At 41.9% G+C, this 27,502-nt stretch overlaps 1 protein-coding gene across 4 annotated transcripts in view; it reads right to left on the reverse strand.

Moving 5' to 3' along the window:
- Nucleotides 1–27,502, reverse strand: part of SERPING1 (serpin family G member 1) — a 512,003-nt gene that overhangs the window by 119,380 nt on the left and 365,121 nt on the right. For all 4 annotated transcript variants that reach the window (XM_073596975.1, XM_073596977.1, XM_073596976.1 and 1 more), the window contains exons 4-5: nucleotides 7,282–7,485; nucleotides 4,653–4,795 (exon numbers count right to left, since the gene is read on the reverse strand). In XM_073596975.1, the coding sequence (XP_073453076.1) occupies nucleotides 4,653–4,795; nucleotides 7,282–7,485 (347 nt within the window). The remainder of the gene's footprint in view (nucleotides 1–4,652; nucleotides 4,796–7,281; nucleotides 7,486–27,502) is intronic.

Below are 27,502 nucleotides of genomic sequence, written 5' to 3' on the forward strand. Positions count from 1 at the left end.
CAAGCCAAGTCGCATCAAATGTGTAAAAAATACGTGCAGCGCTATAAAAATATAAGTGTGTCGAACATGAATATGTAAATTAGTGACAATAAACAACTATAAAGTAATAATGATCAACACAATAAACATTGGTGAGGTGTATACAAATGTCCCAAAGAAATGTGTTAAATATGGATATGTCCAGGAGTAAGACTAAAGTCAAAGACTAGAGTCAATACATATAGGTAGAAGATGTCTTCTCAAACACAGGGGGTGCTTGGATACATGATCTTGACTGAAGACTGGAAAACACATCAATCACAGACGACAAGTCATAAGTATCTAAGGTTAGGTACTCTTACCAGATCCAGTGGGACGTATCAGCCATATAGCAGTATGTCTATCAGAGCTTGTGTGAGTAGCCTCCCGTGAACTCTCCCCAAAAGGTTCACCCTTCGGTCACGATCTCCGATAAGCAGGTAATCACTTGGGTCACGGTCACTGATAGCGGCTTTTCAGTCGAAACGTGTAGGGCGTTCAAGCTTTCCACATTGCCACCAATTTTATTTAGTGATCACTTTTTATCTTGTAAGGCTTTTATTCAATAAATCCCTTTTATTTTTGACCTACGCCATGTGGAGCCCCTTTTTTCTTTATGATTTCATCTATGATTGGTTTCTTGAGACCTTTTGAACCTGCCCGGAACCGGAGAGTGTGGGAGTGAACTGACCATCCCCACCGTTGACTGCCCTGGCTATCGGTGACCGTGACCCAAGTGATTACCTGCTTATCGGAGATCGTGACCGAAGGGTGAACCTTTTGGGGAGAGTTCACGGGAGGCTACTCACACAAGCTCTGATAGACGTACTGCTATATGGCTGATACGTCCCACTGGATCTGGTAAGAGTACCTAACCTTAGATACTTATGACGTGTCGTCTGTGATTGATGTGTTTTCCAGTCTTCAGTCAAGATCATGTATTCAAGCACCCCCTGTGTTTGAGAAGACATCTTCTACCTATATGTATTGACTCTAGTCTTTGACTTTAGTCTTACTCCTGGACATATCCATATTTAACACATTTCTTTGGGACATGTGTATACAACTCACCAATGTTTATTGTGTTGATCATTATTACTTTATAGTTGTTTGTCACTAATTTACATATTCATGTTCGACACACTATATTTTTTTAGCGCTGCACGTATTTTTTACACATTTTTGTTCCGCTGGGGTCGTTGTGTACATTGAGTTACGAGGTCTGCTTACAGTATGTAAAGCAGCGCTTTCTTTAGCCTTTTTTTGGAGCATTTCGGATCAGTGAACTGGTCAGCCCATCTAAGAGGGTTTCCGGTAGATTTTTTGGTGTAGGACGTGATTTGTAGGGATGACAGGGTCCAATTATTGCTGCGCAGGTCCAAGACAGATCAGTTTGGCAAGGGTGTGCGGGTGCAGCAGTTTCCCCTGCTGGGTTCCCCGGTTTGCCCAGTGGGGTTGGTAAGGGAGTTCTTAGCGGTTTGCCCAGTCCTGGAGGTTACATGGGGATGGGTCACTATTATCTAAGTTTCAGTTTCTCAGTTTTCCAGAAGAATCTTAGGGCAGCGGGTTTGGATCACACACAATATTCCTCACACTCCTTCCACATCGGGGCGGCCACAGAGGCTGCACGGTGTGGGCTGGACGAGGCAGCTGTAAAACGGATTGGTAGATAGGATTCCAAAAGGTTCCCTACCTACATTTGCCCGCATTTGTTGTTAGATAAGCCGCTGATGGAGGGGGAGGGGAAGTAGCGACTGCATATCTTTATGTGTTTTTCTATGTGGGGTGAGTGTCCATTGTTTGTCTTGGTGTTATCCCCTGGTGTTTTTGTTCTTTTCTTTCAGATGGAGTGCAGCTACGCCTCGTCTGAATTATGGGCCACTCATATGTTTTTTGGGGGGGCCAGGCAAGCTGACATTAGGCCGGTTGGCAGGCAGCTGGGTATTTCTAGGCGGTAGGTGTGTATTCATTGGCTAGGGCTACTCGGGATGATGTGGAGCAGGGTCATGCCAGAGGTGCATCGTTTTGCACGTCTGGACCGGCCACCTGACATTTTGGTACTCCATGTTGGCGGGAACGATTTGGGGGTTCGTTCCGTTAGGGAGCTCATTATGGATGTCAAGTTTGATTTCCTGCGGCTCCGCATGGCCTTTCCTGACATGATGGTCTTGTGGTCGGACATTGTGGCTCGGACAACTTGGCACCTGGCGAGGTCAGTGGCAAGGCTCAATAAGGCCCACATAAAGGTAAATAAGGTGGTGGGCCGATTCATTATTCGTAATGGGGGCATGGTCATCCGCCATCTGGAATTAGAATCTGATACTGGACTGTACCTCCGGGGGGATAGTGTTCACCTGTCTGCCATGGGTATCGATTTATAGGCCCTGGGGCTACAGGATGGGATTCAGCCTGCTTTGTGGGTGAAGAGGAGCCCTTAAGGGTAAGGTGTTATCCTTGCGGGCGGTGGCCGTGTTTTGGTCTTTGACGGTGTAAGAAAAACGTACTAGATGGAAATGTTGGGGACTCATCGGTAGTATGTGCCCCTCTGGTGTATTCCAGTTAGAACGGTTAGCTGGAATACGGTAATGGTTGCACAGCGGGTAATGGGTTGTCTCCGATCTGGTGTGTTACGGCTGGAGGCCTATCATGGAAAGAGGTCCCGCAGTATAGAGGTGGAATATGTGCTAATTTTGGCTTGACATCAAAGACCAACAGACTGAGTGACTGATAGTTTTGTTTATAGATGTTTATGTGTTAAAGGCTGTGAAATTTTAATATTTTGTTAATAAAAAGGCTGCTATAGCCATTTATACTCCAATTCCAAGTGTGGTCTCGTTAATTTAGGTAAGGGGGGAGGGGGAGTATGAGTGATTGGGCAGATATCAATAAGTTTGGGGACATCTGGGCTACACTGGTCAAGTGAGGCCCGAAGCGAGAGAAGAGAAAATAGAGAAGGGCCGGGCATGACAGTGTGAAAAGGGGATGCAAACAAATGGTTAAAAGGCAGTGAAGTTTTTACAAGGAAGGGGAGGAAAGGATTGGTGTAAAAGATCAGAGCTCGGAGGGGTTTTGTTTATTTAAAGGGGAGGAGGGGCTTCCGGGCAGCAGTGGTAGGGGCAGAAGAGTAGGAAGTAGTTTTCCACCCACCCTCCCTGTTTGCTTTGTCTGTTTGTTTTCTTTATTTACAGGAGCAGTGTGAGCAGGTTCCATCATAGCAGCTGAGCGGTGGCAGTGTTTTGGTCTTTGATGATGTAAAAAAAGCATACAAGATGGAAGTGTTGGGGACTCATCGGTAGTTGCATAGTTAGTATGGTTGCACTGCTGGTAGTGGGTTGTCTCTGAGCTGGTGTGTTACGGCTGGAGGCCTATTGTGGGAAGAGGTCCCGCAGTGTAGAGGTGGAATATGTGTTATTTTGGGGTGCCGTCAAAGACCTACAGACTGAGTGACTGATTTTTTGTTTACAGATGTTTATGTGTTAAAGGTTGTGAAATTTTAATATTTTGTTCATAAAAAGGCTGCTATGGCCATTTGTACTCCAATTCCAGGTGTGGTCTTGTTAATTTAGGCAGTGGTTGGGCAGATATCAAGAAGTTTGGGGACATCGGGGGTAAACACGGGTCATGTTATAAATTGCTACAGACATTCAGAATTTCTTTACCATAAGGATACATATTATAAAGTACTGTGCACTTTTTTTTTTCCTGCCTATTCTTTAAATTGCTAGTTCTGCTTTAAACTTATTTTCTTAAAATGATTTCTGTACTCCTAAATGATTGATATTCTCTTGCACAAATGTTGCTTTTTCAGAAAATAAAAACAGCCAACCTTACACTAAAATTCTACTGTTTTTATTTCTTAAAGTGATTGTAAAGGTTCAAGTTTTTTTTTATTACAAACATGTTATACCTACCTGCTCTGTGCAAGGGTTTTGCACAGAGTGGCCTCGATCCTCCTTTTCTGGAGTCTCCCGGCGGCGCTCCTGGCCCATCCTCTTCATCGAGGGCCCCCACAGAGAGCCGGTTTCCATGGGGGCACCCGTGCTGGAGCGCTCCCAAGTCCTGCTGCCTCCATTGACACAGACAGCAGGACTCAGCCCCGCCCCCTGGCTCCCGTGTCACTGGATTTGATTGACAGTAGTGGGAGCCAATGGCTCCTGCTGCTATCAATCTGTTCAATGAGAACTCAAGACAGAGCCTGGAGCTGCTGGGCTCATCCTCGACGCTGGAATGATCGGGTTCAGGTAAGAAAAGGGGGGGCCCTGGGGGGCTGCTGCAGCACAGGAGGTTTTTTACCTTAATGCATAGAATGCATTAAGGTGAAAAACCTAGAGACTTTACAACTCCTTTAGGGATTTGTGGGAAGACATATGCAAACTACTCCTTAATGTCTATTTGGAGCCAGAGGCACTGGTTTATATGATAAATACAGCCAAATAAGAGAAATCATATTTACATTCATCATATTAGCGCTTCTCAATTTGAGAAACTGTAAGGAACACTATGTAGGTCTTTAGGCAAATTTAATGAAAGGGAACATAAAGTCCAGGCAGGTTTGAGAATGTTTAAATTATATCTGATAATATATATTATTAGCTCATGTGATGTACATTTATTATCACTGCACCCATTTATACCTGGGCTTGCAAATATTTATCCTTAAGGATCTGCAGAGGATATTTATGGGCATTCATTGTAGGAACTTTAACTGAATCTGAAGATGGGCGGTGAAAGTTTTCATTCTTTGTAAGGCTTGGATCAAACTGGGATAACCATTTTCCTGTTAAAAAAAAAATTAAAAAAAAATAAAAAACACCAAAAACATCAATATCTTCTATAATTTTAATTTAGATTAAGTGTAAAGGTACAGAGACACAGACTGCATAAATATATATATATATATATATATATATATATATATATATATATATATATATATATATATATATATATATATATATATATACACACACACACACACACACACACACACACACACACACACACACACACACACACATACATACAGTGGGGCAAAAAAAGTATTTAGTCAGCCACCAATTGTGCAAGTTCTCCCACTTAAAAAGATGAGAGAGGCCTGTAATTGTCATCATAGGTATACCTCAACTATGAGAGACAAAATATGGAAACAAATCCAGACAATCGCAGTGTCTGATTTTTGAAAGAATTTATTTGCAAATTATGGTGGAAAATAGGTATTTGATCACCTACAAACAAGCAAGATTTCAGGCTCTCACCGACCTGTATCTTCTTCTTTAAGAGGCTCCTCTGTCCTCCACTCATTACCTGTATTAATGGCACCTGTTTGAACTTGTTATCAGTATAAAAGACACCTGTCCACAACCTCAAACAGTCACACTCCAAACTCCACTATGGTGAAGACCAAAGAGCTGTCGAAGGACACCAGAAACAAAATTGTAGACCTGCACCAGGCTGGGAAGACTGAATCTGCAATAGGCAAGCAGCTTGGTGTGAAGAAATCAACTGTGGGAGCAATAATTAGAAAATGGAAGACATACAAGACCACTGATAATCTCCCTCGATCTGGGGCTCCATGCAAGATCTCACTCCGTGGGGTCAAAATGATCCCAAGAACGGTGAGCAAAAATCCCAGAACCACAGGGGGGACCTAGTGAATGACCTGCAGAGAGCTGGGACCAACGTAACAAAGGCTACCATCAGTAACACACTATGCCACCATGGACTCAGATCCTGCAGTGCCAGACGTGTCCCCCTGCTTAAATTGGTGTTCCGGCCGAAATTATATTTTTAAATAAAAATACCCCTATAATACACAAGCTTAATGTATTCTAGTAAAGTTAGTCTGTAAACTAAGGTCTGTTTTGTTAGTTTATAGCAGTAGTTTGTTATTTTATAAACTTACAGCAGGCCGTGGCCATCTTAAGTCTGGGCATCTGAAGCCAGTCTGTATTTCTTCCTGGATCTTTCATCCTTGCAAATCTCGCACATGCTTAATGCAGCACAAGCAGTGTAATAGGTTTCAGGTCAGGTTTCCATAGCAACGGCGGTGTCAGAGGAAGTTGCCGCCCCTTCCCAGAAGGCATTGCAAACAGGAAATGATGCGATGGGCCGCAGTCAGGGAGGAGGAGGTGAAAAATGAATACAGCAGATATACAGTAAATGCTGAGGAAAAAAAAAATCCAATTCGTTTGCAGTGCACAGTTTAGTGAGGTATCCTGAAGAGTTGTAAAAGTGGGTGGAACTCCACTTTAAGCCAGTACATGTCCGGGCCCGTCTGAGGTTTGCTAGAGAGCATTTGGATGATCCAGAAGAGGATTGGGAGAATGTCATATGGTCAGATAAAACCAAAGTAGAACTGTTTGGTAGAAACACAACTCGTCGTGTTTGGAGGAGAGAGAATGCTGAGTTGCAACCAAAGAACACCATACCTACTGTGAAGCATGGGGGTGGCAACATTATGCTTTGGGGCTGTTTCTCTGCAAAGGGAACAGGACGACTGATCCGTGTACATGAAAGAATGAATGGGGCCATGTATCGTGAGATTTTGAGTGCAAACCTCCTCCCATCAGTAAGGGCATTGCAGATGAAACGTGGCTGGGTCTTTCAGCATGACAATGATCCCAAACACACTGCCTGGGCAACGAAGGAGTGGCTTCGTAAGAAGCATTTCAAGGTCCTGGAGTGGCCTACCCAGTCACCAGATCTCAACCCCATAGAAAACCTTCGGTGGGAGTTGAAAGTCCGTTTTGCCCAGCGACAGCCCCAAAACATCACTGCTCTAGAGGAGATCTGCATGGAGGAATGGGCCAACATACCAGCAACAGTGTGTGACAACCTTGTGAAGACTTACAGAAAACGTTTGACCTCTGTCATTGCCAACAAAGGATATATAACAAAGTATTGAGATGAACTTTTGATATTGACCAAATACTTATTTTCCACCATAATTTGCAAATAAATTCTTTCAAAAATCAGACAATGTGATTGTCTGGATTTGTTTCCACATTTTGTCTCTCATAGTTGAGGTATACTTATGATGACAATTACAGGCCTCTCTCATCTTTTTAAGTGGGAGAACTTGCACAATTGGTGGCTGACTAAATACTTTTTTGCCCCGCTGTATATAGTGTATATATATACACACACACACACACACACACACACACACACAATATACGGTACTCATAAGTCCTGCATTAATAGCGTTGCTTTCACTGTACCACAAAAAAACTATTTTCAAATACGGACTTCATGGTTGCTTACCTTGGTAATGGATAACATTCACCAAAATCAGTTGCAAGTCTGGAGGAAGCTCTTGCAGTAATGTTGGGATGAGCCCTTTTGTTCTTTGCGAGACCCAAGAATTAATCTTTTCCAGGCTTTTTATTTTATCTTTGAATAATGGTACGCTTTTTGATCCATAAAACTTTGAAGACTGATCTATGAAGTCCTTATTTATATGGAGTTCTATGGAGAGACACAGCAAGTTTGAAGACGATAACAAAAAAGGACTATGGCAAAATATATACATCTGTTTGAACAAACCTTTCTGGCCAGTAAGCTGTCAATGCTGTCAATGATTTATGAATGTGTCTGGTCTGAATGTGTCTGGTATGTGGCACTGTGTCTGGTATGAATCTTTAGGGGGAACTCCACGTACAATTAAAAAAAAACAGCATGGGTTCCCCCTCCAAGAACATATCAGGCCCTTCGGTCTGGTATGGATTTTCAGCGGAACCCCCACGCCGAAAAAACGGTTTTGGGGTCCCCCCCAGAACTAATACCAGACCCTTATCCGAGCACACAGCCCGGCAGGTCAGGAAAGGGGGTGGGGACGAGCGAGCGCCCCCCCTCTTGAACCATACCAGGCTGCATACCCTCAACATGGGGGGGTGGGTGCTTTGGGGCAGGGGGGCCCTGTGCCCCCACCCCAAAGCACCTTGTCCTCATGTTGATGAGGACAAGGGCCTCTTCCAGACAACCCTGGCCGTTGGTTGTCGGGGTCTGCGAGTGGGGGGCTTATCAGAATCTGGAAGCCCTCTTTAACAAGGGGGCCCCCAGATCCCGGCCCCCAACCTATCTGAATGAGTATGGGGTACATTGTACCCCTACCCATTCACCTTAAAAAAGTGTCAAAAATAAAACACGTTTTTAAAGTAATTTATTAAGGCAGCGCCGTCATCTCTTCCGATCTCTTCTCCCATCTCCGGCTCTTCTGCCTCCTCCACTGACGCCTTCTGCCTCTGCCGGCTCTTCTCCCCTCTCCGGGTCTTCTCCGCTGATGTCTTCTAGCCCTCTCCAGTTCCTCTCCCTCTGTCCGCTGTCTTCTCCGCTATCTTCTCACTCTTTTGCTGGATCTTCTCCCTCTGTTGTTCTTCCGATGTTGACTGGATGCTCTATCCCGCTCTAATGCTGGGTGCGTGGTGTGCCACTACTTATATTGGCGGGGTCACTGGAGACCTGCCTCTTATGACGTCACCGCCCCATCATACCCCGGGTGGTGATGTCGTAAGGGGCGGGGCATCCTGATGACATCACCCAGTGACCCCGCCCCATGCCAATATAAGTAGTGGCACACCACGCACCCAGCATTAGAGCGGGAGAGAGCGTTGAGTCAACATCAGGAGAAGAACAGAGGGAGAAGGCAGTGGAGAAGACCCAGCAAAAGAGCAAGAAGATAGCGGAGAAGACCCAGCAGAGGCAGAAGACAGCGGACAGAGGGAGAAGAACCGGAGAGGGCTAGAAGACATCAGTGGAGAGTGGAGAAGTCCTGGAGTGGGGAGAAGACGTCAGCGGAGGAGGCAAAAGAGCCGGAGATGGGAGAAGAGATCGGAAGAGATGACAAAGCTACCTTAATAAATTACATTAAAGACATGTGTACTGTGTTTTATTTTTGACACTTTTTTCAATGTACCCTATACTCATTCACATAGGGTGGGGGGGCCGGGATCTGGGGGCACCCTTGTTAAAGGGGGCTTTCAGATTCCAATAACCCCCCTGCCAGCAGACCCCGACAATCAATGACCAGGGTTGTCGGGAAGAGGCCCTTGTCCCCCCTGCCCCAAAGCACCCACCCCCCATGTTGAGGGCATGCAGCCTGGTACGGTTCAGGAGAGGGGGGCGCTCCCCACCCCCTTTCCTGACCTGCCAGGCTGTGTGTTAAGATAAGGGTCAGGTATGGATCTTGGGGGGACCCCAACGCCGTTTTTTCGGTGTGGGGATTCCGCTGAAAATCCATATCAGACCGAAGGGCCTGATATGCTTTTGGAGAGGGAACCCATGCCGTTTTATTTTTCATTGTGCGTGGAGTTCCCCCTAAAGATTCATACCAGACCCAGTGCCTGGTATTGTCGGCGATCAAAGTCGGATCCCTGTTCATTGAAGTCGGACGCATGTCGGACTACAAGTCGCAGGGTAAAGTCGGATCCAAAGTGGTACGACTGTCGTGTTGTACCAGTGTGAACCCGGCCTTAAGCACAACATGGAAATTATATCCAATTAGCAGCAGCTGAGACTGAGATACAGTATATCCCCCAGCTATCCACACATGGTAAGGCTGTATAATAGAGTTCAATCAGTGCTTGCTGGAAAAGTATCACAAAATATCACAGTAAGCAATCTGTACAATACAATTCCAATCCTCACAGTCAGCATGTCATAACCCCATCGTGAATGCATTATTCAGTGTCAAACGACTGTAATGCACACTTACAATTTAGGCTGATCCATCTGTTGAAATATATTTTTTGAAATGTAAATTTCTGTTGAAATTTATTCACTTACTGGTCTGTGTAAAAATGTCCTGTTTATGTATAAAACAAAACTGCCTGTGTCACATCTGATGAATTTTGATTGATAAAGATTGTTGTTACAAGGAATAGCACAGGGGTGTAGAGTGTTCCCTATATATTACAATTGCACTGTATATTATAATCCTCTTCCTCCTGCATCATTTAAAGCGGAACTTAACTGTGTCAGCACAAACTGAAAATGCTATTTAATTAATTTTTAATATTCAAAGCAAACCCACCTATCCATACATGTCTCCATGATTTATTTTGTGGAGAAATACCTTTAAAAAACACCCCTGTTTGGTAGGGCTGCTGAAATTAATCGCAGCATCGATGCATCGCGATTCGGGTGTCCCCAATGCGGCATCGATGCATGCGACCCGAAAAATCGATGTCTGGCCCCGCCCCCTCCCGGGAGAGTGCTCCGTGCATAAAGTTGTTATTAGTGTGTGTATATTCCGGTCATGTGATTCTCAGCCGCGCCTCCCTCCTCTCAGTCTCTCCTGGTGTCAGCTCCGCCCACTGACTGGAGCTATCAGGTCAGAAGAGAGGCGGGCGGGGCTGACATCAGGAGAGACGTGAGAGGAGGGAGGCGCGGCTGAGAGTCACATGACCGGAATATACACACACTAATAACAACTTTATGCATGGAGCGCTCTCCCGGGAGAATTCACTGCTGACCTGAGATGTGACAACCGGCGGAACACCGGCTGCACGAATGGAGATCGGGGGGAGATGGTGAGCAGGCAGATCGCCCTGCTCATTACAGGCTGCCACCGGCAGAGCAGCATGTAAGTACAGAGTGGGGGGGGGGGGCGGGCGCTGTGACACAAGTCCATATCATAGAATTGTCTTCTATGTGCCTTCATCACACCACAACTCTGCATTATTGTCCACAGTCTGTGACCATCTCCTGTGCCATGTCCCTGTGTCTGACCATCTCCTGTGCCATGTCCGCAGTCTGTGACCATCTCCTGTGCCATGTCCGCAGTCTGTGACCATCTCCTGTGCCATGTCCGCAGTCTGTGACCATCTCCTGTGCCATGTCCGCAGTCTGTGACCATCTCCTGTGCCATGTCCGCAGTCTGTGACCATCTCCTGTAGCATGTCCGCAGTCTCTGACCATCTCCTACCATCTCCTGTAGCATGTCCGCAGTCTCTGACCATCTCCTGTAGCATGTCCGCAGTCTCTGACCATCTCCTGTAGCATGTCCGCAGTCTCTGACCATCTCCTGTAGCATGTCCGCAGTCTCTGACCATCTCCTGTAGCATGTCCGCAGTCTCTGACCATCTCCTGTAGCATGTCCGCAGTCTCTGACCATCTCCTGTAGCATGTCCGCAGTCTCTGACCATCTCCTGTAGCATGTCCGCAGTCTGTGATCATCTCCTGTGCCATGTCCGCAGTCTGTGACCATCTCCTGTGCCATGTCCGCAGTCTGTGACCATCTCCTGTGCCATGTCCGCAGTCTGTGACCATCTCCTGTGCCATGTCCGCAGTCTGTGACCATCTCCTGTGCCATGTCCGCAGTCTGTGACCATCTCCTGTGCCATGTCCGCAGTCTGTGACCATCTCCTACCATCTCCTGTAGCATGTCCGCAGTCTTTGACCATCTCCTGTAGCATGTCCGCAGTCTCTGATCATCTCCTGTAGCATGTCCGCAGTCTCTGATCATCTCCTGTAGCATGTCCGCAGTCTCTGATCATCTCCTGTAGCATGTCTGTCTGCAGTCTCTGATCATCTCCTGTAGCATGTCTGTCTGCAGTCTCTGATCATCTCCTGTAGCATGTCTGTCTGCAGTCTCTGATCATCTCCTGTAGCATGTCTGTCTGCAGTCTTCGATCATCTCCTGTAGCATGTCTGCAGTCTCTGATCATCTCCTGTAGCATGTCCGCAGTCTCTGATCATCTCCTGTAGCATGTCTGCAGTCTCTGATCATCTCCTGTAGCATGTCCGCAGTCTCTGATCATCTCCTGTAGCATGTCTGTCTGCAGTCTCTGATGAAAACCATGAGCACCTGCGGACTTGCGCTGTAATCGTGATGCATCGTGATGCATCGCGGAATCGAATCGAATCGAATCGTTGACTTGATAATCGTAATCGAATCGTGAGGCCAGTGAAGATGCGCACCCCTACTGTTTGGGGAGGGGGCGTTTATCAATTTCCCTAAAATAAAACAAATATGTTCTCTTTACCAAATCCTTAATTCCCATTGGCAGGACCAAACTTAAGGATTCGGTTAAAAGAACATGTAGGTGGGGAGCGGCGACAATAATTCACACGGTCAAGTACAGTGAGGAACATGTATTAAAGTAATGCAACAACAGCTTGCAATAAGCCTGGTGGGAAGACGCCAACCAGGTACACTCACGGTTACAGTAACATGAACACAGCGAGTTCCAGCCAAAATTACAACATCTGTAGAGGGGCAGATTGTGGCCTGGCGGTTCGTGCCCAGTCAGGAAGATGTTTAGAGGGATGCAACCTAACACTTTCCCTCCTCATTAGGAACCCCAATGCTAGTACAATACTTTCCCCAATGCTAGTACTGTCCCTAACAGACAGGTTACCTTTCCCTGCACTACCCACATACATAAATCGCACTAAACCACGGGACCAGGGGCTTAAATAGGCTGTAGTTGACCAAAGATGACTGCCAGAGTCACATGGGGCGACTGCATCCAACCATATCGCTTCCCTAGTGACCCAGGAAAACAGAGGAACCGAGTTCCTCCTGACTTCCCCTCCGGCTGCAGAGCCGCTATGATTGAGCGCCACTTGCGTGGAGAAAATAAACTACACCTGCCTACACTTCCCCCTCTTTAACAAATGCCATCCTTGACATCGCAGCAACATGGGAACAAAAGTAACAGCAGTAATAAAAAAATGTACTTTGCAAAAGGAGAGTGCCCCAGGGATTGTGCGGGCATGGGAAATAATATAGAAGGTGTAATATAGAAAAAAAAAGTACAAAATTTATTTGAAATACATATAGTCAATGAACTTGATATATAAAAATGGAATACCTATAAAAACATTGATGTATGACACTAAATAAACAGCAAACTATTACTGATAAGCACACATGGTCTAGACATAAAGTCGACCAAAGTGTGTATTACAAAATACCCGACATGTTTCGGAACAATAGGTATAGTATTTAATTCCTTCTTCAAGGGTTGAGTTGAAGAATCCTTTTTTTTCTATTGACAAAAAAGAAAAACAAAATAATAATACATAATTCATAGTAAATACAATTATCAATATATGTAATACAATGGCTGTTTTATAGCATGGCAAGACACTGACAATTGTGGAAGGTGTATAATACTCACATAGTTCGTGTCTTTTTACACAACAAAATATATTGTCAGAAAGCAAGGCTGAAAACTTCTTATTCCGCTCCACCACATGTTCTCTGGACTCAAAAGGTTTGTATAGAGGAGCCAATGGGGCCTCACTTAGTTTGGTAATACATGAATCCAAATACAGCAAACAAGGAGAGTGAAAAGGCTATGTATTGGAAAGTAGCAGCGCTCGCATCACCACACAACACATCAATGCTCACAGTGACCAACCAAAAGGTTGGGACACTCGGGTCTATCACAGAGGGAAAAAGATATAATGCAATCAGTATGCTTGCACAATAGTACCAAGAATTGGCTCAATATGAGGGCCTATATTTGTGGAGCAGATTGTTACACCCTTTGGGGACAAAACTCCACATTTTTAAGGAGGTGTCAGCCAGAGGATAATGCTCAGATCATCCAAAGGAAAAGTATCAAAAGTACTCACCTATTTTGATCCTAATAACTTGTATGGCAGAGATGTGAAATGTATGTGCAGTCCTGGCTGTGCAGCAAAATAGCTCTGAACCTACCTGTCTAATAAAGGAAGTATGAGGGAAGGGAACCACCTTCCAGCATGTGCAGCCATCCAATTGGTGAGGGTAGTGTCTGACAGGTGATCGGCAGGGTCATCAAGTTGATGAGCCCTGGCGATACACCTGTACGTCCAGTCTGTGAGCAGAGACATCCCACTGATGATCCCCTGGCTCACTCGGCGTCCGGCACCGCCGCGTCACATGAAGCGATGACGTCAGACGTTGACAGAGCCGCCGACACAGCAAGTGGGCGGCGACAGGTGTTCAAATGAAAACACAAAGTTTGCAAGCGCGTGCCCGCAGTAAAGAGAGCCTGCGATAGCACACTGCTGGCGCAACCCAAATAAAAGGGAAGGACGCATAAAAACACCAAGGGGACCCCTGTGCCAGGGAGCCTCGATGTCTCAAGAGGAGAGCAATACGCTGCCACAATACAGTGTAAATAGAGTATATATATATAATATTCTGATGAAGCACGGAAGCATCATTGCTTGTACATCTAAAAAATTGCAAGAATTTTAGAATTAAATTAGAATTTGTCAGACAGGCAGTTCAATGGCTGCTAAACAATCCAATATTTATCCAAAGAAGAAAACATACAATATTTACAGTACTCAAGAAAATCAATTAAAGAATTGTTATTATTAAGGCATAAGGCCTACAACCTGCAGATAACACGTACCATGAATTTACAAATCCCTATCAAAACCCCCAGAGGAAAAACCTGGTAAAAAGGGTTTGAGATTAAAGGCCTCATTCAGGCCTGGTGGAAGGGTAGCACTGAGATTTGATATACATCTCAGCTCCCGTTGTAGGAGAGACTTGTTGAAGTCTCCTCCTCTAGAGCTAGGATGTACACTATCGATGACGAGGATGGATATTTTTGGAAACCCACCACTATGAGCCTGTGCTACATGTTTACCTAAAGGTGAATCGGGGTCACTGATTTTCATGGCCATGTGATGGTAAATCCTTTGCCACAGTTTCTGTATCGTTTTTCCTATGTAATAGCAGCCACAGCTACACTGCAGAAGATATACCACTCCCATAGTTTGACAGTTAGAGAAATGTCAGGGGGTGAAAAGGTTACCAATGGGTAAACGTATATTTTTCCTGGGGTCCATGTACTTGCAGTAGTTACATGAGCTGCAGAGGAATGTCCCAGTAAGTTTGCAGGGATCACCACTGGTAGAACCCCAAAATTCGCTCTGAACTATCAAATCACCTACAGAGGTGGCGCTTCTATATGTAATCCGGGGGGCTGGGGATACAAGGTGTCCCACAGTGGGGTCAGATGTTAAAAGGTGGCAATACTCGTCAAGAATGCCCTTCACCCTGGAATGATCATTAGTGTAAGTAGTAATGATCATGGAGATTTGAATCTCAGGGGACTTGGTCTTCCCTTTTCTACACGATTGAATGCCTGTTTGAGACATTTGTGACTGTAACCTCAGTCTAACAATCGTTGTTTCAAATTGTTGGCCTCCTTTTTAAAGTCTGCATAGTCAGAACAATTACGTTGGATTCGCATATATTGACTATATGGTATTGAATTGACAAGGGGTTTGGGGTGAGAACTAGATGAATGCAGAATAGTGTTACCTGCAGTAGGCTTTCTAAATAGTTTACTTGAAAGCACATTCGTAGCATCTTTGTATATTTCAACATCCAAAAAGAGAGATAAAACCTTCCCTTTTATTTAGGTTGCAGCAGCAGTGTGCTATCGCTGGCTCTCTTTATTGCGGGCCCGCGCTTGCGCACTTTGTGTTTCCATCTGAACACCTGTCGCTGCCCACTTGCTGTGTTGGTGGCTCTGTCGAAGTCTGACGTCATCACGTCATGTGATGCGGAAGCGTCGGACGCCGCATAAGCCGGGGGATTATCAATGGGATGTCTCGGCTCACAGATTGGACGCACAGGTGTATTACCAGGGCTCATCAACTTGATGACCCTGCCGATCACCTGTCAGACGCTACCCTCACCAATTGGATGGATGCACATGCTGAAGGGTGGTTCCCTTCCCTCATACTTCCTTTATTAGACAGGTAGGTTCAGAGCTATTTTGCTGCACAGCCCATATGTTTCAAATCTCTGCAATACAAGTTGTTAGGATCAAAATAGGCGAGTACCTTTGGTACTTTTCCTTTGGATGATCTGAGCATTACCCTCTGGCTGACACCTCCTTACAAATGTGGAGTTTTGTCCCCAAAGGGTGTAACAATCTGCTCCACAAATATAGGCTCTCATATTGAGCCAATTCTTGGTACTATTGTGCAAGCATACTGATTGCATTATATTCTTTTCCCTCTGCGATAGACCTGAGTGTCCCAACCTTTTGGTTGATCCCTGTGAGCATCGATGTGTTGTGCGGTGATGCTAGCGCTGCTACTTTTCCTTGTCAAAAGAAGTTTATTGAGTATACAATGTTATAAAGTTACATAAAGTAAGTTTACAAGGATCTATAAAGTAAGCTAATTGTTTTACAGTAGGGTTTATATAGGTAAATATCATGAAATTTCAAATATTAAACATTGGGTTCACGTAGACCTAAATTAAAGATATATATCATTTCCTTAGTTACTTTTGTAGGTATTTAAATGATTTATACCTACTATACATATTTTTTACAAGTAGAGTATATATAGGTCAAATAAATTCTGATAATGAGCTTTAATCGTAAGGTGGAGAAAAGGAAAGAGAAAGAAGAAAAAGGGTTGAAAGGTAGAGGTATGGTCCACAAGGTTGTCCCGCTCGTCAGTTTATTATTCTTTTTATTTCTCTTTGAAGCCTTAGAATGGGTGTCACTGTAAGTCATTTAATCTGTTACCATGGCAACAGGACAGAGTCATTGAAGTTTGACAGGCACTGTTGTTTTATCCAAGGATGCCAAAGTTTTTCAAATTTTGGAATTTGATTTTGATCGATGGCTACCATCTTAGCATGGGACATTGTATTATTCATTCTGTGAATTGTTTCTGCTAGTACCAATGTAGGAGATTTCCATGCCTTGGCCACTGTTTGTTTTGCAGCCGTTATTAGTTGGATCATAAGTTTGAATTGAGAGAGTGTTAACCATTCCGGTTTTAGATTAAGTAAAGTTAAATATGGATCTGGTTGTATTATTTTTTAAAATATTTTAGATGCAATCACGAAGACCTCCTTCCAGAAGGTTTGGATTACTGGGCACGTCCACCATATGTGTAAATATGTGCCTATTTCTGGGCATCCTCGAAAACAAAGAGCTGAGGTATTAGGTGAATATTTTGCCACTCTAGCGGGTACAAGGTACCAGCGAGTTAGGACTTTATAATTTGTCTCCAGTGCTAAGATGTTGGGTGAAGATGACTTAGATGTGAGCCATATGTTAGACCAGTCCGTGTCTTCTAAAGTTCGTCCCAGGTCCTCCTCCCACCTCTGAACGTAAGAGGGTCTATTAAGATTTGCTACTCCATATAATTGATTATAAAGTGATGAAATTGTACCTTTAGCAAATGGATCTTTTGTACAGATTGATTCAAAAATGGATAATTGGGATAATGGTGTATCCCCCTTTAGGAATGGTGTATAGAAATTTTTGATTTGGAGATATCTAAATATCTCAGAGTTTGGTAGATCATATTTTTCTCTAAGCGATGGGAATGAAAGGAATGATTTAGATGCTATGAAGTCATTTAGTGTCTGAATGCCTGATGTTGTCCAAGCTTTAAAAGAATTTGGGTAGATCCATGCCGGATAAAAGGCCGGATTTCTGATAAAAGAAAGGAGAGGATTGTGTGGAGATTGTAACTGATATTTGGTTTTTAGTTTATCCCAGAGAGATAAGAAGTGTTTAGTTATGGGATTATGAATTTTAAAGCGGTCTTTAGGATCAAGCCATAATAAATTTGATATTAATAGAGGGTCATTTTCTGAAGCCTCTATAAATACCCATAATGGGATTTCCTGTTTTGCATGGTATTTGGACAGACTGGCCAAATGTGCTGCTCTGTAGTAGTTAGTAAAATTAGGGTATCCCAGGCCTCCTTTATTTTTGGGAAGATGTAGTGTGTGTATAGGTATACGTGGTTTAGAAGAGCCCCATATAAATGAAGTTGCTCTTTTTTGTACTATTCTCAAAAAATAGGAAGGAATTGGAATAGGGAGGACTCTGAATAGATAAAGCAATTTGGGTAGAATAGTCATTTTGATTGCATTAATCTTCCCTATCCAGGATAAAGGAAGTTGCGACCATTGTTTTATTAGATTTGTGATCTGTCTTAATACAGGAGGATAATTGGTTGAGAATAAGTCAGAATGAGATGCTGTTAAATGAATTCCAAGATATGGGATTGATTTTTCTGCCCATGTGAATGGGAGTGCAGCCCTAGCCGGGATCAATTCCATGTTTGTGAGTGAAATATTAAGCACTAGGCATTTCTTAGGATTAATCATAAGGCCGGATAGGGCTGCAAATCCATCAAGAGCTGGTATTAAGTTAGGACCAGAGACCTGTGGTGATGATAGAAAAAGTAATATATCGTCTGCAAATATACATAATTTGTGTGTAATACCTCCTACTTCAATGCCAGTTATAGTTTGGTTTGTTCTGATGTATTGGGCCATGGGTTCGAGTATAAGGGCAAATAATAAGGGAGATAATGGGCAACCCTGTCGGGTACCTCTTTCGATATTAAAGGCTTCAGATTTGTATCCAGCATATTTTATATAGGCTTTGGGTTTATTATATAATGCTTTGATCCATGTTAAAAAGTGGGGTCCAAAACCCCATTTTTGTAATGAATATTGCATATATTGCCAGGATACTGTGTCAAATGCCCTCTTAATATCGAGAGATAGAAAACATAAAGGGATTTTCCGTTTTTTAGCAATATGTGCCAATAACACTGCCCTGCGTATATTATCGCCTGCCTGTCTATTTGGCATGAAGCCTACTTGATCTCTATGTATTAATTTTCCTATAATGCTATTGAGGCGTTTTGCTATTATTTTTGCTATTATTTTTGCTAATAATTTAATATCGAGGTTTAACAGAGAGATAGGCCGATAATTCACACAGGAAGTATCATCAGAATGGGGTTTTGGGATCATACAAACAATTGCCATTAGTGTTTCTTGCAGAAAAGAATGTCCATCTAGAAGTTTGTTAAAAGTTTCAGTGAGAATGGGAGAGAGTATTTCTGAGAATGTTTTATAGTATAAAGCCGAGTAGCCGTCTGGGCCTGGTCTTTTGTTAAGTTTTAGGTCTTTTATGGCGTTAGCAACTTCATCTATAGTTATAGGCTCATCCAAACTGCTTTTTTGATTCTGAGATAACTCAGGTAAGGTTATTTTTGAGAAGAAGGATTCAGCCTCTGTAGGATTAAATTCATTGTTTGTCTTGTATAAAGTTGCGAGATGTGAGTGAAATTTATGGACTATTTTAACTGGATTACAAGTGTAAACATTTTTTGATAATTTCAAACGTATTGGTTTGAAAGATTTGTTAGTTGAATTTAATGCCCGAGCCAAATATGTACCTGGTTTGTTTGTATTCATGTAGAAATTGTGTTTGGAGCGTTTGAGGGATTTATCAACTGACTCAGTGAGAAATAGATCGTATTCCAATCTAGATTTTTCCAGATGAGATTTTGCACTCTGAGATGGATTATCTTGAAATGATATGTAGGCTGCATTAAAATTGAGTTCTAGTTTTTTTGCTAGATTTTTGCGTTCCCGTTTAAATAGTGCCATTTGTCTTTGTATTGTACCACGCAAGACAGGCTTATGAGCTTCCCACAGTGTTATTGGGGAGATGTCTGTTGTATTATTAATTGATATGTATTCCTTTAAAGCTTGTTCAATGGCCTTCTGATGTAGTGGGTGTTTGAGCATTATGTCCGGTAAGTACCACGTTGGGTCATGCGCTTTTGGTATGGCTGAGGCTATAGTAGTGTATACTGCATTATGGTCAGACCACGGAATCGGAATTATATCTGATGCAATAATTTCTGGTATCATTCCTATTGTTAGAAAAATATGATCTATTCTGGTGAAGGTTTGATGAGGGTGCGAGAAATAAGTGAATTTCTTTTTCATTGGGTTACTTTCTCTCCATGAATCTACCAGATTGTATTTGGAAAGAAGTTGAGAAAAAGGTAATCTAGAGGTTATTTTGGATGGTGTAAAAGGTGATTTATCTAGAAATGGGAGGAGGACCTGGTTTGAATCCCCACACATTATCACTGTTCCTATTTTGTGTGTATTAATCACTTGTAATATATGTGAGAGGAATGGTGTAGGTTGTTTGTTAGGAGCGTAGTAGGAAATCACCGTGATTGCTGTATCCATTATATAACCCATGAGTATCAGGTATCTACCTTCTGGGTCTTTAATTTCTGATGATAAGGTGAATGGTGTGGATCGGTGAAATGCAATTAGAGTTCCCCTTTGCTTGGTACAGGCAGAAGCCGTGTAAATTTGTTGATAAAAAGGAGAAATATATTTTGGAGTAGAATCTTTGGTGAAGTGTGTTTCTTGGAGGCATACTATGTGAGCCTTCTTGTTATGGAAAGTACGGAAGGCTTTGGTCCTTTTTTGAGGGACATTTATTCCCTGAACATTCAGGGAAAGTATATTCAGTGGTGCCATGGCAATAGATCAAATAGTTTTGACTTACTTTTTGTTATGCAGAGCTGACTGCGCAGATCAACCTGTGTGGACTGAAGAGATGAATAGATAGAAAAGAAACCAGTGAATTCTGGAGTAAAGAGTAAACAAAAAACATATGAGATTAGATGATACATTGTATAAATTATTTTTTGCAAGTAATCACAATTTACCCGTGAAAGAGAATAAATATCTCTCTCAGGGGAATAAGTGCCTTCGTCACACTCCCACATAATATGGTTGGGAGAATGAGGAGGGCTAATGGGGGTACACGGATCTTCCGCTTACAGGAGAGAAGTGCTATGTCAAAAGACATCAAAATGATGTTTCCTTAATTGGAGTGCAGAATATAGTTTTTGTTGAAATTATTTATTCCAGGGTGGTTGTATATGGTTAGTCTTGCCCTAGGCTAAATAATTCAGTTAGAAAGGTACTGTTAATAACTTTGGTATTGATGAAGATAGTTTGAATTATTTTGGGATTTTAACCCTTTTAGAGTAAACAATTACATATTTTATTCATATGTAACTGTTTAGATATGTTAACTCATAAAATTGAGGTTGTATTGCTTCAGATTAGAATAAACAAAAACATAATTCTAGGAACTAGTTAGGTAATAATATATTTGTTTTAAGAAAAGAAAGAAAAAGCTTCCATTACTTCTGGATTATTGAACATATTTGTCCTAAAAAGTAATAAATCTATTGTTATTACCTGATAATATATAACTGAACAAGAATTTCCTTATTTCACTTATATATTCTAAGGCTATATGAATCAGAAGTAATAACAAATATAACTGGAATGTAACATGATCCCACACAGTGTGTGACTATCAGAATGCAGTTACATTCAGTTATAAATACAGGTTTTTTATAGAGAACCATCTCTTAGTATAATAAATGAAGAGATATCAGGAATTAGGATGTCAGTCCATTGAATCTTCTTGGTCCATGGATGATGTGGCATAACGGCCTCTTTTGTGAGAATGATGATTCCCATTTTGTTCTGAAATTTTCTGGGTGCTGCCTGAAGGTGAAAATGACGCCATTCTTCTGCGTGTGGGAGTGTTGCTGCTTGTGGGTTCTGTCAGATTTAATTTTAAAAGGGTTTGTTGTAGTTCATCTGCTGATCTGCTTCTGTAAATTGTACCTTGGTAGTTAAATCTGACTGAAAAGGGGAAGCCCCATTGATACATAATGTTGTGGCGTTGCAGTTCCATTAGTTGGGGTTTCATGGATCGTCTTTTAGTAATAGTAAGTTGGGATAGGTCAGCAAAAATTTGATAATTGTGTCCTTGAAAATTAAGTTCCTTTTTTTCTCTTGCAGCAATTAGTATTTCTTCTTTCGTTCTGTAATAATGAAATTTTGTGATTATATCACGTGGGGGTCCATCTTTCTTTTTGGCTGTGAGGGCTCTGTGTACTCTGTCCAGTTCTAAACGTTCAATAGGGATATCTGGCTTTAGTTCTTGTAATAGAGCAGTAATAGTAGATTGCAGGTCTGTCACAGTTTCAGGTATTCCCCTTATGCGCAAGTTTGAACGTCTGGCTCTATTTTCGTAATCTTCGAGCTTAGTTTGAAGTATTAAATTCTCTTTTTTTAATTGTTCCAATTCTGTTATATTTTCTTGGGTTGTAATTTCAATTTCATCCATTTTTATTTCTAAGGCTGCGGTGCGGTTTCCCAGCTCTCTTATTTCTTTGGTTAGGCTTTTTGTTATTTGGTCTGAGGTTTGTTTTAAAGCCTTATGAAGCATCTTTTCAAATTGTAATAATATTACTGGGGATACTGAGGAGGCTTGTGGAGAAGTTTGTGAGAGGATTTGTTCTGTATCTGACTCAAATGGAGAGTCTTGCTGTGACATTTTCTGTCTGTGAGAGCGCTCTGATGCTGTATCTTGTGAGGTGACTGGAGCTGCTTCAGCTGCAGTGAGTGCCTGTGAGCTCTTTGTGAGGTGATTTTTATTTCTGCCACGGTTTCCTCCCAGTACCATATTTCCTGCCCAAACTTTCACAGTTTGTTCCCTGGGGCAAAAAGGTTCAAATGGATACCTTTTGAGCCTGCAGGCTCCGCTTTGTCCTTCTCTTCTCTCCTCAGCGGTGTGGAGCTCTAACAATGCATGTCTGCTCCACTAGGCTCCGCCTCCTGCCCCCCCCCAGCGCTGCTACTTTTCAGTACATAGCCTTTTCACTCTCCTTGTTTGCTGTATTTGGATTCATGTATTACCAAACTATGTGAGGCCCCATTGGCCCCTATATACAAACCTTTTGAGTCCAGAGAACATGTGGTGGAGCGGAATAAGAAGTTTTCAGCCTTGCTTTCTAAAAATCTATTTTGTTGTGTAAAAAGACACGAACTATGTGAGTATTATACACCTTCCACAATTGTCAGTGTCTTGCCATGCTATAAAACAGCCATTGTATTACATATATTGATAATTGTATTTACTATGAATTATGTATTATTATTTTGTTTTTCTTTTTGTCACTAGAAAAAACAGCATTCTTCAACTCAACCCTTGTAGAAGGAAATAAATACTATACCTATTTTTCCGAAACATGTTGGGTATTTTGTAATACACGCTTTGGTCGACTTTATGTCTAGACCATGTGTGCTTATCAGTAATAGTTTGCTGTTTATTTAGTGTGTCATACATCATTGTTTTTATAGGTATTTCATTTTTGTATATCAAGTTCATTGACTATATGTATTTCAAATAGATTTTGTACTTTTTTACTATATTACACCTTCTATATTATCTGGTTTATTTCCCATGCCCGCACAATACCTGGGGCATTCTCCTTTTGCAAATTTCTATTTATGGGATGTGGCATGGGCTTCCAACTCTTATTTTCAATAGCGGTTTCTGCTAAATATTTTTTTTTTTTTTTTAATAAAAATGTACAACCAAGCAGGTTAAGGAAGAACAGTAAACAATTCCAAACAACATAGTCAGAATAAACAAAAGGGGGAAAAAACATGCACTTGTGCTAAAAAATTAAATTTAAATGTTTTGAAAGCTGCAAACACATAAGAGATAGTATTCCTCCCACTCAGTGTATTTATAAAAAAGTGCTGCGCTAAGATCAAATATATAAAAAGTAATGCATGAGGAACAAAATACATAAAAAAAAACAGTGAACAGTGATAAAATCAATCAAATAACTTATTAAAAAAAGAAAGAAATATTAAATAGTCCATGAAAAAGTCCCATTGATCAAATCCAGTGAATCTGTGTTAAAGTGCTCCTTTAAATTCAACACTAAATCAGTGCCATCAACAGCCACCATCACCAGGTGTGTGATAAAGTGCCTGCTTACCAAATAGACATGGCCCCTGAATCTGTCGGACTTTGGTGTGATCGTGTGTAGGCAAGTCCGGTCGTTAGAAAGTCTGTTGAAAGTCCGCCAAAAGTCCATTGAAAGTCTGTCGGACGGGCTGTCGGACTTTTGTAGCTGAAAAGTCCGACCGTGTGTACGCGGCATAACTGTAAAGTGGCAGATCTGTACCATGTCTAGAATCTGCTGCAGCAATAATTGGATTTATAAAGCCAAAAAAATGACATTTTTCCTGCAAGCTGCCTTTATTTTGCTCAGCAACAGCTGGGGAGCCAGTGTGTATGATGAGGCCACAATGTAGTGCACTGGAAACAAGATTAGAGATTTTTTGGATACATTCTGGTGTCACTTTGACTTTGGATAGAAGTAACAGGTGCGTTAAAATTGGTCTTTGGGTGTCGGTGTCGGTGGCGCCTTCCCACCGTAACCCTATAGAGGTACTCTTGATGTAAGCAAGAATTTGCCTTGCTATAAAAAATTGCAATGATATGCACCTATCAAACAGGTGCAGAAACATTGGTCTTTGGGTGTCGGGGCGCCTTCCCACCGTAACCCTATATAGGTGTCCTTGATGAAGGCAAAAAAATTTGCAAGCATATACACGTCTCAGAAAAATTGGTCTTTGGGTGTTAATTGTGCCCATGAAACCTATACCAAAAACATTCTTCCAGGTTAAATAATTGAACACCCTCGAAGCTAGGCAGCCTGCTGGCTCCCTAATGCCATGTATACATGACTGGACTTTCCGGCAGAAAAAGTCAGACGGAATCATTCTGGACATTCCGATTGTGTGTGGGCTTCATCTGACTTTTTCTTTCTAAAATTCTGACAGACCTAGAAATAGAACATGTTTCAAATCTTTCCGACGGACTCAATTCCTATCGGGAAAACCATTCGTCTGTATGCTAGTCCAGACAGACCAAAAACGACGCAAGGGCAGCTATTGGCTACTGGCTATTGAACTTCCTTTTTCTAGTCCCATCGTACGTAATTGCGTTCTAAACAAACGGACTTTGGTGTGATTGTGTGTAGGCAAGTCCGTTTCAGCAGAACTCTATTGGAACTCCATCAGAAAGACCGTCAGAGTCTACTCTGACGGAAAGTTTGGTCGTGTGTACGCGGCATTACAGTGACAAGGGAACGTCTGCCTCTCCTTGTTGTTCTCCCAAACATTATTGGGAGGGAGGGGGCGGTGCTTATAAGCAAATGTAAAGGAGAAGTTGAAATCTGTACGTAGATGCACTTTAATCAATGTAAAGAGGTGTTTGGTGCCCTTTAATTTGAGTGCTCACACTACACAGGCACACTCCACGGATACAATATAATATACTGCAATATAATGCGCCACGTACAGTGATGTACAGAACTATATGGCGTTAAACTGCCAGTAATGCACAAAACTATATGGGGTTAAACTTATAGTAATGCACACAGAACTATATGGCGTTAAACTGGCAGTAACGCATGCAAAACAATATGGCGTTAAACTGGCAGTAACGCACACAAATTGATATGGCGTTAAACTGGCAGTAACGCGCTCAAAACTATATGGCATTAAAAACAGGCATTAACACACGCAAAACGATATGCCGTTAAACTGGCAATAAAGCACCTAATAAAATATGGCATTAAACTGGCAGTAACGCAATAAAATAGATGGCGTTCAAACGTCACTACACTGACGCTATCTAAACTGTCCCTGCTCTAGCTATATACTAATGTCAAGATTACTGACACGGTCTCACTACACTACACTGAAACTACAGTAGGTGCCGCCGATATTGTGTCAATTTTGCCGCTTTTAGCTGTTGTAATATGTTGGCCAATTTATGTATAATATTGTATTGGAGTGCCATGATGACCAGAAATTCAGTTTAATTGTCCAAATCAACTGAATTTTAACATAGCAAGGGGACAGCTGAAGACCCTTTGATGTGTTAATCTTATGCGAGTCTATTTGAACATTTCAAAGGGTGTTCAGGTAGTATCTGTTAATCTAATCTAATTACACATATCTAAGGGGACTTGTTGATGTTGATATGCGGGAGTGCAAATTGGGGTGGTTTATGACTGCAGCTGTTCACGTCTGGGAGTTGTTGTCTATCTGAAAGACTAAAGTATATAAAAGACCTGAATGGAGACGGCCAATCAAATTGCTCAGCCATTCAATAACTAGTGAATATAACAGGGCATTCAGTCTATAGTTTTTAAGTTAGGCTTGTCTGTGTATGGACACACAGACCTAGGAACATGGGGTTCTGAATTATATATACTCTGTCGGATTTTTTGTCATCTGTGGACTTTGGACTTTGTTCTGTGTTGGAAGTCAATAAAGTGAATCTCTCTAGAAGAATTGGGTTGCTGCAGAAGAGTACTTACTAATTCATTATCATACCACTATCCACCCAATATTATTATACCCGATCACTACATTGGTGCCGTTTAAGTGACCAGAAGATCATTTTTGGACTTAGTAACAGAAGTCGGTGGTGACAACAATCCTGTGAGGTGGACAGAAGTCTGATGAAGAACCAAGAGCTGTGCTGTGACTCTAATGTCTGGTTGTGACATAAGAGAGTCTGATCTACAAAATTAAACAAGTTGGGAACCCCAGAATTATTCTCTGGAGACTGAAAACAACAAAAAGGACTGTGTCGTGTACCAGAAGACCTGAACCGGAAGCTGAAAGAGTAACTAATGCGGTGAGTAAAATATTTTCTTTTTTTTTTTAATTATTAGTAATATAGTCAAAATGCTTACTCAGCGTGAAGCTAGTGTCAGTTCTGATAAAGTTAACAGATGGGTATTAAAATGTATTAAGCGCCATGGTGGTCCTTATGAAATTCCAGGAAAATGTAAGCAGACGTGGACGATGATGAAGGAATTTTTAGAGAAAAATGTTTTGGATAGCAAAATTTCAGAAAGTAAAAGAAAAGGTTGTATTATACAGGGCTTATTATCTTGCTGTTTAACAATGGAAAGTTCTTTGAAGGGTAAGGTTGAGGAAATTGCGCAGTTACAGAAGGCAGTTGATAATAGCAACAATGTTTGTGAGAGGTTACAAAACCAATCAGACACCGAGACAGTAAATTTAAAATTGCACGCAGTTACCATTGGGGAAGCTTTGCTTCAGAAATCTAAACGTTGTGATGAATTATCAGTGGAAAATTAGAGATTAAAGTTAAGAATTATGGAATTAGAGAAGAGATCTCAGGAATGCAGATATGCATCAAATCTTGGATTCAGCAATCTGCAGCAAACAGAACCTCATATTAAATCTGACAATTCATTACCGGCTGCCCCCACTGTGACTACCACAGTTTATAACAATAATAATAATACAGGTGACGTTCACCTTGTAATGAAGCCTTTGAAACCAAAAGAATTAGACGCAATTCTTAAAGAAATAGGAATGGTTCCATACCATGATTTAAACAGATTTTTAAAATGATTTTGTGACGTGCAGAATGTCAGAGATATGTACAATCTCAACCCATCTGACTTAGAAAGAGTTTTGCAACATTCTTTAGGAAGTGGTCTTTGGATGACAATTAAACAGATCTGTATTCAGCCTCTGAGGACAAGGGACATATTACTGGAATTATTATGTGTTTTGTATGGTGTACGTTCTGATGTTACTATTCATGGGAAGATCCAACAGATGCAAAATGAATCTCCATATGAATTGTCACACAGGATAGCAACTATTATGGAATTATTGGTCGGTAATAATCTTACATTTGAGCGTGGGGGCTTGATACATATGAGTATGTTTCTAGATGCTTTGCATGAAGATATCAAACAAAATATTTTATTAGTTACCCCA

This window comes from Aquarana catesbeiana, linkage group LG08 (assembly GCF_042186555.1).
Source record: "Aquarana catesbeiana isolate 2022-GZ linkage group LG08, ASM4218655v1, whole genome shotgun sequence".
Lineage (NCBI taxonomy): Eukaryota > Metazoa > Chordata > Amphibia > Anura > Ranidae > Aquarana > Aquarana catesbeiana.